At 52.7% G+C, this 18,353-nt stretch overlaps 3 protein-coding genes across 8 annotated transcripts in view; all 3 read right to left on the reverse strand.

Annotated features, from left to right (window-relative positions):
* The window catches only part of SCN2B (sodium channel, voltage gated, type II beta subunit), a 5,865-nt gene extending 5,246 nt beyond the window's left edge, over positions 1–619 (reverse strand). Inside the window, exon 1 of the mRNA XM_014949504.1 lies at positions 385–619. Within this exon, the coding sequence (XP_014804990.1) occupies positions 385–454 (70 nt within the window). The 5' untranslated portion in view covers positions 455–619. The remainder of the gene's footprint in view (positions 1–384) is intronic.
* A 1,971-nt stretch (positions 620–2,590) lies between these two features.
* Positions 2,591–9,626, reverse strand: JAML (junction adhesion molecule like). Of its 5 annotated transcripts, none has more exons than XM_014949543.1 (8): positions 9,424–9,626; positions 6,830–6,878; positions 5,306–5,466; positions 4,734–4,959; positions 4,453–4,582; positions 4,058–4,118; positions 3,310–3,405; positions 2,591–3,089 (listed from the first exon to the last, which is right to left on the reverse strand). In XM_014949543.1, exons 1-8 carry the CDS (start codon positions 9,424–9,426, stop codon positions 2,910–2,912), a joined length of 906 nt encoding a protein of 301 aa, XP_014805029.1. In that variant the 5' UTR covers positions 9,427–9,626; the 3' UTR covers positions 2,591–2,909. The 5 variants fall into 5 exon arrangements, with proteins under 5 accessions (XP_014805029.1, XP_014805031.1, XP_014805032.1 ...); XM_014949545.1 differs by having other exon boundaries at positions 6,830–7,105; XM_014949546.1 differs by having other exon boundaries at positions 9,294–9,626.
* Positions 9,627–10,670: 1,044 nt separating this feature from the next.
* Positions 10,671–18,353, reverse strand: part of MPZL3 (myelin protein zero-like 3) — a 7,953-nt gene continuing 270 nt past the window's right edge. The window contains exons 2-6 of one of the 2 annotated variants that reach the window (XM_014949503.1): positions 17,078–17,244; positions 15,878–16,088; positions 14,718–14,838; positions 13,847–13,910; positions 10,671–11,867 (exon numbers count right to left, since the gene is read on the reverse strand). In XM_014949503.1, coding sequence (XP_014804989.1) covers positions 11,841–11,867; positions 13,847–13,910; positions 14,718–14,838; positions 15,878–16,088; positions 17,078–17,244 — 590 coding nt within the window. In that variant the 3' untranslated portion in view covers positions 10,671–11,840. Of the gene's footprint in view, positions 11,868–13,846; positions 13,911–14,717; positions 14,884–15,877; positions 16,089–17,077; positions 17,245–18,353 lie in introns of both variants that reach the window. The other variant, XM_014949502.1, reaches the window with a different exon arrangement.

The raw sequence follows: 18,353 nt of genomic DNA on the forward strand, positions 1-18,353 counted from the left end.
CAGCAAGGCAAAGCCCCCACCGCAGCCCACAGCCATGCAAACAGCCGCGCTCCTAGCTCCTAGCGGGAACCTCCAGCAAGCAGGATGCGTGGCATTTTTCCTTTTTTTTTTTTTTTTTTTGCAGTTGCAACATACACCCCCCCCACCCCCCCATCCTGCCTAAAAGCAGGTCACCCTGGTGGTTTTGGGGAAGGTGCATCTCTGACCACCTCCGTCCCCGACCCTGCGGCACAGCATCTCCGGCTGCGTCCCCGGGGACAGGAGGGGCTTCTCGGGGCTGGGACGTGGGGAGGGGGCTCCTGGCCAGAGAGGGTGTTTCTCCCCAGCCTGGGTGCTCTCCCCTGGCAGCCGTGTGCATGCAAGGGGGTCGGAGTCGACACTTACCCAGCGAGAGGAGCAAGCTGAGGCCAGTGAGGAACAAGGTGGGCTGCGGGAGCCAAGCTTCCGGGCTCATTTTGAAGGATTTTTTGTGTGTGGAGAGGACCTGGTGTTGGTGTGGATTTTGGTGGTGGTGGTTTGCTTTTTTCGAACGCCCGGGTTATTTGCAGGTGACATATAACATTAGAGCTGCCTTATTTCCACAGCCCAATATGGCTGGCTGGAGCCGGGCTGGATTGAAAAAAAACCTGTAAATGCTATGGTTGGTGGATTTCTGCAGAAGAAGTGGGAGGGCAGAAAAATTTTCCCCTGAACAGGAGGCGAAGGCTCCCGGCGCTCTGGCTCCGAGGTCTGGTCATGGGCTGTTGTCACCCACCGTCTCCTGCAGCGTGCGGAGCCCAGGGCAGCCCTGGAGCAGGTTCCTGCCGGGAGTCCCTCTGGCCGGGCAAACTCACCCTGGGAGCAAGCAGCACCCAGGGCTCCTCTTCCCCATGGGAGGCCAGGATCTAAGGGACTCAGCCCTCCCCCTGGGCCCCTGCAGCCCCCTGGTTTCAGTGGGGCCATGCCGATGCGTCCCCTCTGCCCCGCTGGAGGCTGGCAGCCAGCCCCGCTCGCCCCATTCACAGCAGCAGTTCCCCTTCTCCAGAGCCCAGTAGGGCCCCAGGAACATCCGAAATGCCCTCCCGAAGCCAGGTAGAGAGCAGAGGGGCTGATGTGGCCAAGGAAGAGCAGAGGGGGTCCCGAGGAGGCAGCCTGCACAGCGTGCCCCGGTGGAGGCATGGCCAGGGGCAGGCAGCCTGCAGTGGGTAGAAGCGCTCCCGGAGCACCTGCCCACTCCCACGCTGATGTAAGGGCAGCCCCCTTGTGTCCCAGGAGTCCTGGACTCTGCTGGCACCTTCCCCAGCAGCACACTGTCCCAAGGCAGCACCCTCTCCTCATCCAGCCCTTGGGATGGGGACGCTCTGCCCAGCAGTAACAGGGCTAGAGAAGGTCTTCGGGCCCCTTTGCACCATGGGCCAAGGAAGCCTTTGGGCCATGGACTCCAAGCCCGGATTCAGGCTGCAGAGATGGGTTCAGGAAGGAGACAACATGTCACCTCAGAGACCAGAGAGCCGGTGACAGCAGCTGCTCAGCCCCACAGTTCTTGTGCCCCAGGATGCAGGATGGAGGGGGTGCTGCCACAGCATCAGTCGGGAGCAAGGCGAGGGGTGCCCTGGAGCTGGAGCACAGCTCAGTTCCCGTGCCCTAGGGAGGAAGGGACAGGGCAAGGGGGAGGCAGGAGGGATGCAGAGGTGCTCAGCTACCTGACCAGCTTCAGGAGGGGAAAGGGGCAGCCAGGAGAGCAGGCATCAGAGAAGAGACAGAGTGAGTACAGGAAACGCGCTCAGACTGCACACACAGCACAGCTTCCCACCCACGCCAGGCAGGCAGAGCCCCCGCTGCCCTGCTGGAACAGGTCCCACGACCCCGCAAAGGCAGCAGAGGTGGGGAGTAACCCCTCTCCCTCCCCTCCCGACACCCCAGAACCGGCTCCGAGCGCCGTTTCCCCCTGCAATCCCATTACTTGACTTCATCCAGGAAAAGTGAGTAGGGTGTCAACGTGAAACCAAGGAGTGCAGCGGGAGCCGGCTGCGCTGCAGTCTCCCATCCAGCCCAGGCGGGTGGGAGGTGGTCCCCAGGCTCCCCGCTGCACCTGCAGGTGTCAAACATCTATATATAGTGCCGGAAAAGAGCCAGAACGCCCCGAAATGCTGCCCCGGAGGCCCGGGAGGGGGGTTGCTGGACTCCCCCCCGGCTCCCCGGCCACGGCAGCCTGTCCCAGATACAGGGTACACGCAGAGATGCCCACCCGTGGGATGCGGCTGGTGCAGGGGAGACACGTGTGAGCACACGCACGTGGGACCCCGCTCCCCACCATCCCCTGCAGAGCCGGGGCCACAGGGGGGGCTCGGTGCAGCCCAGGCAGGTCCCTTCCTGCTGCAAAGGGACCGGCCCCCCCTTTATGGCCCTTTTGGCTCCACTGCTCCCCAGAGCCAGCAGGGCAGGTGTGGGTGCCACGTGCGAGGCTGCACGTGGGTGCAAGGGTTCCCAGGCCCTGGGCCAGGCAGTTTTTGGCACACTTGGACATCACACGCTTAAGCAGGAGGCAAAAGGAAGCCAGGAACAGGCTAGGCTCCCTGAGTTTTATTATCTCAGAAGATACCATTGGCACGTTCTGCACGGCTCCCGCTGCATCTCCCCCTTGGTCCCCCTGCCAGGCTCTCCTTGGAGATCCTTCTCTTGGGACCTGGAGCTGCACGGGCCAGGATGAAAGCTAGAGCGTGGGGGCTGTGTCCCCCTCCAGAGAGCAGGGAACAAGAGCCAGGGAGACACGTCTTTGTCCCGGCAGACAGCGGCGTGGGACATGCGGCAGCAGTGGCTCTGGCATGGAGCACACAGCGAAGAGACACCGCTTCTTAAAGGACAGGCTGACGGCAGCACAACCCTGGCCTGCCCCGAGGAACAAAGCTGTCTTGCACACACCTACAGGCTCAGGGGCTCACATCCCCCTGTTTCCTCCCCTCTGGAGCCCAGGGAAGTGCCACGTCTAGTAGGCTGTAGGGTTCCTGCCTTTGTCCGCCCCCCTGTCTCCCCTCTCCCATCCATTCTGTTGGGATCACCCTCTTGGCCAGCTCCACGTAGACGCCGTTCTCCTGGAAGGGCGAGGAGCGCTGCAAAGAGGAAGGGACAGGGCGTGAGTCTCGCCACAGGTATCGGAGTTGGAGTGGGCAGGGGGAAAGGGATGCTGCTGTCTGGCGTGGGGAGTGAGGGGTCAGGCCCTGGATGCCATCATCCCGGGGGGGCTGGTGATGTAGGGGGGTGACAGCAGCCCTACAGCTGCCCACCCTGCCCACCCCTGCCACAGCTCAGGGTGACCGCTCGCCTCCTCACCATGGTCACGTAGGTCTCCTCGGCTCTCTTCTTCTTCCCTGCATCCTGCTCGGCCTTGGGTAGCTCAGCTCCAGGGATTGAGGAGTAGAGTGCTTCCTGTGAGAGGGAGATCGGGATACTTGGAACCGAGCAGCCCCCAAATACACGAGGGCTTTCTTACCCCAGTAACAGGACTAGCACCAAGAGCCACAGCCGTGGTTGGCCAGCAAACAGCACCTCATGCTTGGCCAGTGTGGGATCCCCGCCCTCAGCATCCCCAGTCCTACACCCCGTACACCTCATGTCAGTGACCCCTCTGTCCCCAGGACGTACAGCCTCAGCTAGTGATGAGACAGCAACCATCCTGTGTGAAGACAAGCCTGGCCCAGGACCCCATCTCCCCCCGACAATCCTCTCTGCTCCCGAGGATCTGGTGGCTGCAGGAGCGTTTGCTCCACCAGCACCTCCTCTTAACTGCAAACCAAAGGACACGGCAGGACCTCGGGCTCATCCCAACCACCACCCACGCACACAGCCGGCAGCATGGCAAGGAGCCCACAGCTCTCCCGCGTGTGCCACGTCCCTCGCTGGGGGCGGGTGGCGAAGCGAGGGCACGGCTCGGTGTGTGCACGGGCGGGCACGCTCGGCATCTGCCCTGCAGCCCTGCACGCCCTATCCCTCCCCTTCTCCCCCTCTTCTCCCTCTCTCCAGTGTCCCAGGGCAGGGCAGGGACACCCTCCCCTCCGCGCAGCTCAGCCTCAGCTCTCACCTCTGCTTTGTTCTTGCTGCCGCCATTTCCAATCCTCTCCAGGGCCGTGTTGGCTGCAGACCTTGAAGGCAGGCAACAACAGCGTCATCTCCAGCAAGAAGCATCACTGGGATCCCCTTTTCACGTGCCTCAGCCAGGCCAGCCCTGCTGCTGGCACTCCGGGAGCCCAGGAGGTTTTTGGGGCAGAGAGGGGACCATCCAGGGCAGTGTGACACTAGAGGGCAACAGAAGCCTGCACCCCAGTGCGGGCAGCGGCGTTACCCCGGGGTGAGGAACCCTCTGGTTTCTGCAGCTCCAGCCCTGCTCGGGGCAGGTCAGGCTAACACTTGGCCAGGGAGAAGAGTGCAGGAAGGATGGAAGGAGGTGCCCCACGAACCCACAGCTAGCACTGGTACCTCTTCCTCAGGCAGAGTCCAGCCAGGAAAGCCAGCACAACAGCCACGCAGCAACACCCTACGATGATAGGCCAAAACCAAGGGTCTCCGGGGGCAGCAGCATCCTGGGTGTGTGCTGCTCCTCGTTCTGCTGGGGAGACACGAATGCGGGGGATGGCACACACAGGGACCCTGGCCCTACTGCAGAAGCACTGTGGTGGCAGGTCCAAGAGCCGCCCGGGGCCTCTGCAGCCCTTCTGCGTGGGGCTGAACGGAGATGGGAGCAGTCCCAGGGCACCTACCTCTCTGTCCCATGGGGCTGACGTGCAGCACCGTATAGTTCTTGAAGATGCTGCTGTTCTCGAACAGCCGGATCTCGCACACGTACTTGCCGCTGTCGTCCACCTGTACATTCTGCAGCCGAATGGAGCCATCCCAGCGGGAGATGTCCCCTTGCCACTGTGCCCGGCCCCGGAAACGGCCCACGGGGACGCTACGGTTGCTGTAGTAATAAAACACCATCTCCTCCTGCCAGGGCAGAGACAGCATCAGGTGAACGGAGCCCAGTAGAAGGGCACTGCTCAAGAGCCCTCAGATCCACGCTGTCTCCCTCTCCCTCCTCTGCACACGGGAGCCCAGCTCACTCCCACGCTCTCGGAAAGCCCCAGGAGGCAGCAGCCCGCGCTGTGCTTCCCCTGCGGTGCAGGGCCACGGGGAGCGATGGAGATGCCCCGCCACCGCACAGGGGAACCTCCCGCCTCTTGTGGCCTAGGCCAGGCACACGGGCTTCCCCACAGCCTCCCGAGAGCAGCAAGGCTGCCTGGCTCACCCTCCCCTGCCCTGCTCCACCGCCCACCCCCCGGTCCCGACCCACCTTCTGCGTGTCGGGTCCCGCCATGCGCAGCCAGTCCACCTTGTCCACCAAGCCCTTGGCCACCGGGTCTAGGAAGAGGCACTGCAGCAGGACAGAGTCCCCAGCGCTGGCTCGCAGCTGAGGCTCCATGAGCACCCAGCCAGCCAACCCGCTGCCTCGCTCTGCCAGGGACAAGGACAGCAGGATGAGTCCAGGGAGGATGGCCAGATGCAGGCTGCCTGTCCCCATTGATATCTCCTCTCCAGAGAAGCCTGGGGCTAACGCCACTGACCAGTCCAGAGCGCAACGGGGAAGCCCTGCTCCCTGTGCAGGCAAAGCCTCTCCCTGAGCCCTGCTTTTGGCGTGCCTGGGATGCGGGGCAGCACATCCTCCTGGCCGCCAGACCAAGGGCTGCGGCGCTCGCTGAACCAGCCAACGCAGAAGGGAAGTGGGGAAGCACAACCCCAGCCCTGCGCGTCTGCGAGCCGAGGGCTGCAGCTCCAGCGGGGTTGGTCCCGTGAGTCACCAGCTGGGAGAACCAGCGCCACTCTCATCTGCGCCAGGCCAGGGGCAACTCAACCACTTCACTTGAATTTCAGTTCCTCTTCCACAACCTGCCCATTTGGCTTCCTTACCCCTTGCTCACTGGGCTCCTGACCTGGGCTTGGGCTTGTCTGGCCACATAACTAGTGCTTAAGGTTTCTAGACAAGCTGGACAGTGGGTAAGAAAACCAAAACAAAGCAGAGGAACATCAAAGAGCACAGAGCTGACACAACCAGCACGGAGCAGCTGCTGACACGGCGGGCTGCAAAGCATATGGCAGGAAGGGGAAACAAGGAGGGCAAAAAACGTCGCTGGGGCTCATCGAGAGAAACCCTGCGCACCCCACAGTCCGCATGGGCAATGAGAAGAGCGGATGAGGCTCTGGTAGTTGTTTGTCAAGAACTGGGTGAGCCGATTCAGCGGGGAGCTGCTCAGACAGGTCGACTTTTCCTGGTGGCTTAGCCACTCTGCTCACTCTGTCCACAAGCCACCAAGGGCTGGGCCCTGGCCAAGCACCAAGTACTTGCCTGATGCTCTGTAAATAATAAATGCAAAGCACTACAGCTTCCCAAACAGGTTTCTTTGGGTCTTGACCAGCTGTGGAGCTGAAAATGACAAATATTTGCCAGCGGAGAAGACCAAGAGCCAGCCTCGAGCAGAGCCAAAATCAATACCTTGGAAACCCTTCCCTGTATTTAGACTTGGCAAAGCAGTTCTAGTTCTTTCAAAGCCTTGGAGTCTGGCAGAGTAAGTACAGAATTCCATCCAGGGATGCCATTGCAATTTGAAGCCTACAGATGCGTGAGCTCTGCGGGAAGGGAAAATGCAGCACCCAGAGAAGTCACTGGTACCCAGGAGCCCACTTACTGCTGCCAGCCCCTCGCCTGCAAAACCCCGGGGAGTTGTCACCACAGGAAGAGAGAAACAATGGATCTTTTGGCAAAAGGCGGAGAAGAAAGCAGGCAAGGGCACTCAAAGCACCAGAATGACTTACAGCTTACCCAGCCATGTCAGCACCAGAGTCAGGCTCAGCAACACCTTCATCTTACTCTAGAAAGAAGAGCAGAGGTGATGGGTGAATCCGTTTTTTCCCAGGGCAGGACAACAACAGCTCGCAACCAAACTGAACCCCAAGGTCAGAAGAAGACTTCCTTCAGTCCTTCGGCGAGGGACAGAGTCTTTGCTGTCTGGATTTTAGCCGCTATCCCAGCCAGGAGCCTGGCAGTCAGTGAAGCACAGACCTCAGCGGTGTCTCTGGTTTGAGACTGCTCTGAGCCCTGGAAAGGAAGAGAGGGCAGGGGGGAGGGCTCAGCACCTCTGCATTTTCCCCCAAGTACTGAATCTTTCCGGTGGTTTGGGGGTCGAGTCTACAGCATCTGAACAGAGGCGTTCATAGATGTTAACTCTGCCCAGAAAGCAATGGGACGTTTTTTCTACTACATCCTCGGAGAAGTTTGGTCCTAAAAACCACAGACCCCTCACTCTAGAAATAACCCCCTTGCTCCAGGGAGCTGCACATGGTGAGACCTTCTGCCGGAACCTTCAGGGCCTGTTCAGACAGTGCCAGGTTGGTCACTGTGTTCAGTTTGACCTGCTGCACCACCTCTCAAAAGAAAGCCAGTGTCTCTTTTCTACACATTGTAGACAGACCCTGCAGCCCGAGGAAGGACTGGCTGTTGTGATCAGGAACACACCAGCCAGCGTTCACGCATGGATCACGGGAGAGCAAAAGCCAGTACCCTCTTGCTCTGTCTCTGCCCCATGGTTCAAAGCTTTGCTCGTTCAAAACTGATAAAGATATTTAAGGGCAACAAGTTACGGGGAGAAACCCTCCTGCTTGGAGAACCTGCACATCACAGTTGAATTTGAGGCTGCCATTACCAGCACTTGTTTTCCAATACGTACATTTGTGCTGCTGAAAGAGAAAAACCAACAAGAGACGAGTCATCTCTGAAATCTTCCTGGCTCCTCTCATTTTTCCTCCATTGTACAAGTCAGAGGATCTCTAGACCACCTTCAGTAAGGCTCGGAAGGGGAAAAGCTGCCAGATATTTCTCCCCAAGAAACAGCTATGAAAAGAGTTGGAGTAAATGCATAGGGTAAACATCTGCCACTATTCCTATCGCTCTCAGAGATCCAGGGGTCCCTTCAGCGCTGCGGAGCAGAGAGCGCCAGTCACAGATCTGTGCTCCCGGGATCCCAGGGTTGCTGGGGCAGCACCGACGTCCCCAGCACTCCTTGCAGAACCCGTGGTGACAATAACGCCAGGCTCAAAGGGCAGCAGGGCGGTGAGAGGGGACGGGCCAGCACCCTGCACGCACCCTGGAGCGGCAGGAGCACAAACAAGGAGCAGGGAAGGCCTCCCCTAAGAAAGCTTCCACCTCTTTACAGGGCCAGGCATGTTTGCTAATTCCTGTTTCTCTCCAAATGCACTTTTTTTCTCAGCAAAGGAAGCTCAGAAACACGCTGGGACAGGCTCAGACAGGGACTGCAGGCCCAGAATTAGCTGCTGGGGGCCCCACGGGTCTGTTCTAGGCTGAGAAACATCACTAGGGCTTTCCAAGTCCGTGCGTGGCATTGCCGGCAGTCAGAGATGTAAAACCCACCTCCGCCCAGCATTGCCTTCCCCTTTCCACAGACACAATCCTGAGAGGCGGCAGCAAGCCTTCTGGAGTCCCCTCAGATCTGCCTTTCAAGCAACCACGACCCGTCTGGGGGTTGGGTGGTTGGAGGTGGAGGGGAGAGCTGTGCGGTTTTTTTGGCTGCACCGTCTGCCGCTCTGCCGTGACACACTTTGTGCACGGGTGACCTACAAACACAGCGCAACTCCTGCCGGGCTCCAGCGCCCGGGCTGGTGCAGCACACCTCGGTGCAGCAGGCCCAAAGCACCCCCCTTCCCCGCGACGCTGCAGCCAAATGCTGCAGCACTGAGAGCTGCGCCTTCCCAGGGCCACCCCCGTGCGGGTCCCAAAATAGGAGCCAGCTTAAAAATAAAGTCCTTGGCGCGCAGAAGGCTGCGTGCTGGGACATCCACAGCCAGAACTTCAAACACTCTCTGTTTCTCAGCTGCTGAGGCTCCAGGTCTTTATTTGCCATTGAATCCTCCCTGGATTTAGTACCTTATTTCTGAGAAGAGCTCCTGGCCCTGCCCGGGAAGGCATTTTTGCAGGCTCTCCCGCTGCAGCAGGCAGCAGTGAGTGGGTGCTGTGGTGCAGCAGCTGCAGGCAGCGCCCACTCACCCAGGCTGCTCTGTAGATTACGGTGCTGACATTTCCAAATCCTTCCACAGGATAATTGCCTTTACTAAACAGGTTGGGGGGAAAAAAATACAGAGATACCGTACTGTCTTGGCATTTTCCTGCTTTTGCACATGGTACCTGAATCCTCAGCACATCTTTGTTGCCCTAGTTCTCTTTTCAGAAAAAAAACAAAACAGAAATAAATATTATTGCAAAAAGCACTCACCTGGGGTGGCTTGGGACAGCCAACTTGTCTCTCGCACGAAGGGTTCTTCAATGACTAATTGGGAGCATCAGAAAAACGCAGCTGCTAAGTCATCTTGAGGTTGAATGTGCAAGAGCTTTGTCGTACTTACCATTTGTCTTTAGTTTCGAGTCTCTTGTTTCAGGTTGAGTTTGGTGGTCACTTTCAGCTTGCAAGGGGAAGTCAAGAGCCAGACTGAGGCGGTGACAAATGAGCGAGCAGAAGGGGCCGTTTCGGAGAGGCGAGAGCTACAGATGAGGGTGCCCCAGAGGGGACGAGGGGTACAGAAGGAGAAGACACTTTGGATGTACAAGACGTGGCTCAGTCCATGGCACCAGGCTTCTATGTGCCAAGTCAAGAATGGAGAGATTCTTGGGAAGCAGCCCTTCTGCTCCCTCCTGCTTTGTTCTTTGGGATGGGAGGCGGTTAAAGCAGCAGCACTCCCCCAGGATCCCGTCCCGCTGAGGCACCAGCAGCACACCCCACCCAGTGGCTCAGCTCAGCCTCGCTGCCGGGGGGCCACAGGCATCTTACGGGAAAAAGGGCCACCATCAACATGCTCCTCAGAGTATAGTCAGCTGCTGCCTTTGGAAACACACATGAATACACAGCAGAGACCACTTTCAGCTGCGCCTCCCCTCATCAGTCACTTTGAAAGCTAATTTTCATCTTTTCTCTTCCTCTGGAGTACCACAGCAATCGCTGTTCTCTATCCCACTATCAATGGTTTCAATGGTTCACAGAGCAACTTCCATACAGCAAAAGAAGAGAAAGTGAAGTTTCACTCATGCTCGACACCATTCACACTCCAGAATGCTATTAACCTTCAAGGTGACAATTTAGCGTCCCATCAGAAAGATTTGCCCAGGTTCTAGCCCCCTGTTTGCAGAGGAGTCACAGCTGAAGGCAAACGTTTTGCAGATAATGAGTAATTCATTCCAACAAAGAACGTGAGTGATGTATTATCGCTGAAAGGGGAACAATAAAACCACTTCCTCCAGGCTACATATCCCACCAACATCCTCTCTCAGGACAGTTTTGCTCGGGAGAGACATTGCATCACCAGGAAGCACAAGCTTTTTACATATTATTTTACAAGAAAAAAACCCATATTTCTTTCTGTGGAGACATGGATCTACAGCTCACCTGCTTTGCAGTGAGGAACTTCAACATACCTGTATCTGGCAGCCCTCGCAGAGCTGCTAGTGGGGGCCTCAGTCCGTGCTCCCTTTTGAGTTCAATCTGTTCCCTGAACGCCTTTACCCATCACCACATGACAATTTCTACAGCTACGTAACAACGCAGGATGGCACTTCTACGAGTTCACCTGTTTTTAGCCAAATAAAGAAATCCACAGCCCAGAATGAGAGAATGCAATTTATTGGTAATGGCACATCAAGGTCATCGGTGAACTTAAACCACCTGTGTAAAAGGAGAGCATCCGACCGAAGCCACAGACAGAAGGGAAGCAGAAAACAGCAGCTATTTAGGTACAGAGCAGACACAGATTCAGCTGCTCTCTGCCATCCGTTATTGGACAAGAAAGAGAAAGTACTCCTCCTTAGCAGGCAGTCACGATGCGTGTGTAGCTGTTTTCCTAGAGCGGCACCTAAAAGAAGAGAGGAGGAACACGGCTGTTCTTCTGAACACAGAACATCCCTTTGGACGCTGCTCGAGTCAGTGGCTGAGGTAGATGGGGTTACGTTTCCCCAGACACAGAGTCCCCATTTATTTCCATTTCGCATTTTTAAAAAAGTACTTCTATATGAATTGTGCTTCACTTCTACAAGTAGAAGGAGACGTACGGAGGAACGCTGCTGGTGGACAAGTAATAAAAAAGAAAGGGAAGACAAAAGTCAACAGTGTAAGGTAACACTGCTGTGCAGCTGGTGACTTAAAAATGGAATCAGCAAACAGTAGGAACAAAACAGTGGTCCTGTAATTAAGTGGCAGATTAAACCAAGAAACAGCTTAAAAATCAAGGTTGCCTTCGCTCCAAGACAAAGGATGCCATGCACCGATTTAATCAAACTGTTTTAAGTCCTTTGCAAATACATTCCAAAACAAATTGAGAAGAAAAGCTTGCCAGTGCCCAATGATGATGATCTTTGAGAGCTGACCTCTCTCCGGCATAGCCAGTGCTTCAGGCAATTCAAATTCAAGGGTGTAGAAAGGGAAGGATGTCACCAGTAATAAAGGAAACAAATTTGCAAGTAGACTAAGAAACAGCTGTTGTCAGAGTGCAGGTAGAAAACAGGCTGGGCAGTTGTAGGCACTGAGGTATCTGTAGGCACTGGAGAAGTGAGGTTAAGACATTATTTTTTTCCCCAATAAATTAGGAAGTTTCAAAAATCATTATTTTGTTCTTAAATAAAAGTGAATTATCCCATCAGCATTATTATTCCAATCTCCCAAGATTAGAGCAGATCCTTCAATCTGCCCTGGTTATCCAGCAGCCTTTGTTCCTATCCAGCCACGATTTTCAGTGCGGTAATTTTGTTCTTTAGCCATAGCTTTGGTCTTCCATCATCAGTACGGGTCTTCCTCATCCGTGTCCTAAACGGGGAGCATGGAGAGAGAAATTGAGACTACGTAGAAGACATGAACCAAGTTATGAGTTCAATGAGATTTGGAGTCAGGCTTCTGACAGGAGCTTAAATGCTTTCCAAAACACTGCCGAGCTTGAAGAAGCCACAGGACTTGTTGCTGTATGAGCACTTGCGGCTAAATCTGACTTACCACAGGTACACACATAAATTACCACTGTCTTTTAATAGAAGTAGCAGCTAAAGCTCAAGCAAAAGACAAACAATAAACAGCCATCTTCTTAAAAAGCACCACCAGTCCCTACAGAGGAGGCCTGGACCAGCACAAGTTATTTTTCAGCTACAACCAACCCCATACCCCATCATCTATTGTTTTAACCTCAGTAATCATTGATGGCATCCCCACAATCTGCTGCTCTCAACTCAAAAGCAGCTCAAATGTAACAGCTCTAGAAGGAAAACCTCCCCAACTTCCCAACCACTTTAAATCCAAACAGATTTTTCACTGGCCTTGCAATTTTCCTTATTTGGTAACGCATTAAGCATGAAAAAGTACAGTACAGAAACCTCAAACATGTAGAATCATTAAAGTGAGTGAGACAGGATGCTCAGAGCTTCAGTAAGTTAAATATTTCAGGATTAGAGCAAAGTACCAAACAGATGACAAAATACTCAATACAAAAGCAGCAGGATTATAGCATTCAAATTTGCCTTCTCTCAAAGGATGAGAAGACACTTCTCAATTTTTAACATCTCCACCTGTCTGGCAGCATTTGTCTCACCAAACTGGGGCTCCCATCCTCTCCCATCTCTCTGCCTGCAGGAAAGCAACGGTGCCTCCCTGCTCTCCCACGTCACTTGCAACAGCCTTTCCATCTCCCATGGCAACTCTCCCTTTTCCATGAAGCATTTTTTGCTTCCCACACCTGGCAAAACTCTCTTTTTCCCATACTGCTGCCTTGTAACTGCTATGTCTTACATAGAATTGTAAATATTTCACACATCACTTGAATAATTGCTCGGTTTCCATTGTGTATCTAATAAAGCATAGAAACCATCAGCACACACCTGTCTGAAGGCTCACCTGTTTACTTCATTTTAAATCACTGACATTAGAATAGTGAATCCAGCAACCCATATTTAAATCCTCCTTAACATACTTCCTGACTGTGTATGAAAGATGTAAAGGTGTGTTTGAGGTAACCTTGCTCTGCAGGACAGCAGGAAAAAATGAAAACACTCTCAAATTAGGCATATTAGTGAGCTTACTCTGGAATGTGCCACGCTTACGGCCGTGGCTGCTCATGCCAGCTCACAGAATGCAGAGGCACCTTTTACAAAACAAGTAACAGCAGAGGATAGGGACACTCAGTAGTCCCAACACAACAAATCTGATTAACAGAAGCTGGCTGGCAGGGTAGCAAGACAACATGCACAATTAGAAGACAATGACCACAACAAAACAAACAAAAAGCCAGAAACAAACAAACCACAAGAGTTCAGCAGCATTATGTAGTGACCAAAGCAGTGCAAGTAGGAAGACCTCCAAAAAAGGAGGCGAGGCTGCACGCTACCATCTTTGCAAGAAACTGAGTAGACTGATGTATCACTGCTTCCATTCCCCACTGCAGCACTGTCAAACCCAAAACTGCCCTCGCACAGCCTTTAACGAAAGCATGCAGCATGGTAGCCAGCACTTAAATTCTGAATTTTCATCTTAGAATATCAGCTTTGATTTCACTAAAGTCAAAAGAAAAATCCTTTTGGCAGATCTGAAGACAACTTCCCCTACCAGTAATGCAGCATGACCAGCAGCTCACACCCCCTGTAGTCCGAACGTGGAAAACACTAAGGAGCACACGCCGGGCAGTTTGGGACACTCCTCGGACATGCAGAGGTGTCACGACAAGCTCTGCCCGCTGCTCTTAGCACCTCTTCTGAGCACCAAACTTGACAAAACCACTTATGAAAACACCAACTTTCACTTACCACACAATTCAGGCACCAGTTTCTGAGTTTCCCCAAGCAGTTGTCTCTCTCTGTACATTCAGGCCTGTAGGAAAAGCAGAGGATTAAGCTGGACTTGTATCTCCTGTGGACTGTGAATTCTAGTTCTATCACACTGAACTGAAGGCTTTTCATCATGGGGAAAAGCCCTTGACTCTGCAAAGTGAAACCAATAAGATTAAAGAATGTCAGGTCCCTTATTCCGAAGGCAGACATTTGACTTCAGTGCCGTGAGGAATACAAGAAGAGTCACTATTTGGCTGGCAAGTCTTACAACACTAATAAGAGCATTGTATTAAAAACCCATTCTGCAAGACATCATAGTACTGAATTCATTGTAAAAACAGGTACAGCTCCAGCAGTAGCAGCGTTACCTTCTTGTTCTCACTAGTGAACCTTTCCCAAACAGAAGGGAATTCAGTCTGTGACGCTCACTCAGTACCTGCCACCTTCACCCAGGCCATCACAGGGGAGCCCGTTACCATTATTCAGTTTCTTTTATTGTTATGGATACTTCATACCAAAACACAACATAAAGCCCACATAAGCAAAATATCTTGCTGATTTAGACTGAAATAAATCTGATTGCAGAAGTGAAAGACAGTTTAACTGCTTTGGTTCCCCGGCCTCACACAAAAAGGGGAATGTACAGCACTTGCTTCGTGCTCCAACTTGGGGATTTTCCAAAGCTTTCCGACCGCTGGCTAAATTATACTTATGGAGAAGTAGATTTCAGTGACTGAACTGCAGATGCTGAGAGCTATGAAATGAAGAACAGTGGAGAAACTGTCCTTTGGCCTGTCTCAACAGGCCAAAGCAGAAATACAGGCTTTAGGTTCCAGCCAGAACTTACTCATCAGACACTTCGATGGAAGATTTCTTACAGCCGGACTTCTTTTTCTCCTTTAGCACTCCAATTTTTCTTCCCATCCTTACCAACAGCAGAACGACCACGATGACAGAAGGGAGAAACACTAAAATGGAGAGCAGCGTCGCTGAAGTCAGCTGGAAGGAAAAGCCTGCAGGAAAGACAAAGAGCAGCCCAGCTGGACTAGTAGGAAAATACGGCTTTTTTAAGTCTCCATGAGGAATGTTCATCCATGACACAGGCTGCCAGTCTTTTCACATAAAGCACAGAGCTGGCAGATCCAAAACAGCTTGTCGCTGAATCTGTTGGATTCCTATCACAAATCCAACACAGTAGGATGCTTTATATGAAAAAAAAAAAAAAAAAAAAAAACAAAAAAAAAAAAATCAAAGAATGAGAGCATGAGGATAAACTCTTAAGCAAATCAGAGGTTATAGATAGGATGATCAAGGATATGATTTGAAGTGATGATCTAACAACCCAGAATGTTTGATAACATGGACGCAAAACACTACATAATTTTACATTTAAAGAAATGTTTACATCCCACTACTCACATGACAAATACTCAGTTGATGAACTTGAGGAATAGTTAGAAGAAAAGTAAAAATGTATTTCACTCTGCTTGAATCCTTATTGCAGAAGGTAGAGTTTTTCAGTCTCCCAATAATGTAACTTCTGAAATAGTTTCCCTTTGTTTACCCAGCAACTAATCTGAAGGCAGGTCACAACATAGTTCTTTCAGCATGTCTAAGCTGCAAATTCGGGGCGGGTCTCACACGCAGGGCAGACAAGGAAACTAAGTATTACTGAGAATCAGTGTTTGTGGCACAACAGCTATTTTAAACCACTATTTCCTAAATGTTTAACTTGTTCTACTGCTGTGATATGTGGAGACAGGAACTCCTGAACATATGCACACTTTTGATTTCTGTTATCACCGCAGCTTCCTCCCCACAATAAATTCAACGGTTCTCAAGGTGTTTAGCTCAGAAAGACGGGCTGAGGTAACTCTTCCTGAAATTCTAACGTGGCGCTCCAGGGAACTCATTTCGCAGGTGATGCTCAGACTCTTAGATCCTAACCAATCTGCGATGCAGCTGTGTCACATAAATGAGGACCTGCCATTGAAATGGAGCCCTTACCTCTCTCCACAACCACCAGCATCGTCTGGGGAATGTTATGGTACGCGTCTGGAGGGTTCCTCACACTGCAGATGAATGTCCCGTTGTCACTCATCACCGGGCTTTGGATAGCAATGGAAGCATCGCCCCTGGCAACGTTCCCAACCCAGGATATCCTCTCTTTGAACTTTCCCACTGTTGTTGGGTATGGAACAGACTGGTAATGAAAAATCTAAAAGGAGGCAAAGACAATAATTGAGCCAATAAAACACTTGTCTTAGAGAGGAAACTAAACTACTGTTTAGATTCTAAACAGAAAGGAATACATATTAAGATATCAGTAAAAATACTTCTTATGCAGGAGACTTTTTCAAGTTCCTACTCAATAATTTTAAGTCAATCCCATTTCATTAGATCTCCAACACTTTTATCTACCAGCCTCAAGCTCTCAGATGTCATCATCACCATTCTGACCAACTCACTCCCTTCTGCAGATTTTCAGTGGAGAAGCAGAGCAGGCTCCTTGCCTCATGCAAGGCAGAACACTGCAGTTCTTCAGGTTTGGGTTCTTGCACTTTTGCCCTTTCTGTCGTACAAGTAGAGACTGAGCAGACCTCGCTTCACAGGAGCGGCACCCTTTTGTTCCAGGTACATGGACACTCCTAAGAGTTCAAACACTTCAGGCAGCAGAAGTCACTGATAATCCATGAAGATGTGCATTTCCTGTTTCCACCTTGAATGAGAGATTTCCAGTGGACTTACCTTTTTATGCTTAGATTTACAAATGCTGCCAACAAAACCAGCAAGTAGCAGTCCATAAACCCTAGAAGCTGTCGTCATCACTGTCTTCAGACTGTTACTGCCCACATGTTCTTACCACTCTGAGGTATATCAGCAGCAGACAACAGAACTGCCAGGGTGCAGCTGCCCTGAAGAAAGCTACCAAATGCTTTAGTCATTCTATACACAGCTACAGTGTACAATGCGGCACTTGTGTCAAAACCCAAAATTTATCTACTTCATCGTCATCATGCTGTTACACACGTACGTAAAATATTTTTGCCCAAACAAAAGCAATTTCACAAGGCAACGATGAGACTCCCAAACCCCAAAGTGATGAAGAAACACAGCAAGGCAAACAGAAAAAAATATCATCAGATTTTGTGCATGCACAGAGGCCTGGCCAGTCTCCACCAGAAAAAGGCTCCCTGTTCCACTTACTGTCTCCATCTGACCGCTTGTGAAAGGCCGGTAGGTCCAGTCTATTGTCAGGCTCTCAGTGATGGGAGAACTGGATTTGAATGAGCATTTCAGTGTCACTTGTTCACCAACAAAAGCTCGCACTTTAGGACTGACTTTAATTTCCAGGCAAAGAGCTTTGCAGACACCTGACGGAACAAAAGACAAGGATTAGATTCTCATTATCTGTGAGGCACAGGAGTCACAACGTCCCAAAGGTATCAATGCATGTGCAGCTCAACCACAACCCCAAAGACTGAAGCACAGTAGTGACCACCTCCCCCGAGATGAAAGTTAAAGAAAAGCACACAACTTCCCTAACCTATTCTCTGAGGGCCTGAACTAGCCCCAATTAAAGTATTTATTTGAAATATACCACCAAGAACCTATAGATATTTAGATGCAGAGACGAAGAGCTGAGAAATCGCATCAGCTGGCTCTGTGACAAGTTGCAAAGTGCCAGCTTTAGACTGCTTCAAGGCAGTTCTAACTCTGCGCATCTTGCCCTAGAGTTGATACGGCCAGTGACTTGCACAGGCACTGGCTCGAGTCACCCTGCAGCTGCAAGCGCTCTTACTTCTCGTTTTCAATGTGTGCAACAACTTCTGCCTCATCCACCTCCTGCGATGCCCCAGCCAGAGATGAGGGCAGCCTGCCCAGCATTTAGCAGGAGCATCACTCAATTCCTCCCTTTCACAAATCTCCTGCTCCCGGCTCGTGAAGATTTATTAGGGTGACACTCTGCCTGAAGTTCTGCTCTCATTGCCACGGCTGCCTCCTGTGCCGTGCGGGCTCAGAAGGAGCAGGCACAGATTTCTAGTCGCATTTGCCAGTTCCTCTGCAAATTTCTGGCGCCGCACCCCTGTTCTACGGCTGCCAATATAAAATGCGGGGGGCTTGACACCACGCTCTTTTTGCTACCAGCTGAAAGCCCCGGGTGCAGCAGCTGGACCTTGGCAAGGGGAGCAGAGACGGGGTGAGGAAGCGAAAGCTCCGGCCGTGCCCGGCTGAAGGGGCTTCGTTCCGCCCCTCGCCCACCACCGGCTCTCCCGTTCAGAGACCCGCTCCCCCCGGTGACAGCACAGCCCCGGCCGCCCTCTCCCCCCCGCAACGACCCTTCCCGGAGGCTCCGAACCCACCACCTCCCCGCGGACCACCCTCCGCCGCCCCCGGAGCCGCCTCCCGCGCAAGCCGTCTCCTCACCACCCCGCCCTTCCTCGGGCCTTTCCCCTCAAGCCCTCCCGGGGGGCGGCGGGGG

The sequence above is a fragment of the Calidris pugnax genome, unplaced genomic scaffold (genome assembly GCF_001431845.1).
Source record: "Calidris pugnax isolate Ruff unplaced genomic scaffold, ASM143184v1 scaffold180, whole genome shotgun sequence".
NCBI classification, from domain to species: Eukaryota; Metazoa; Chordata; class Aves; order Charadriiformes; family Scolopacidae; genus Calidris; species Calidris pugnax.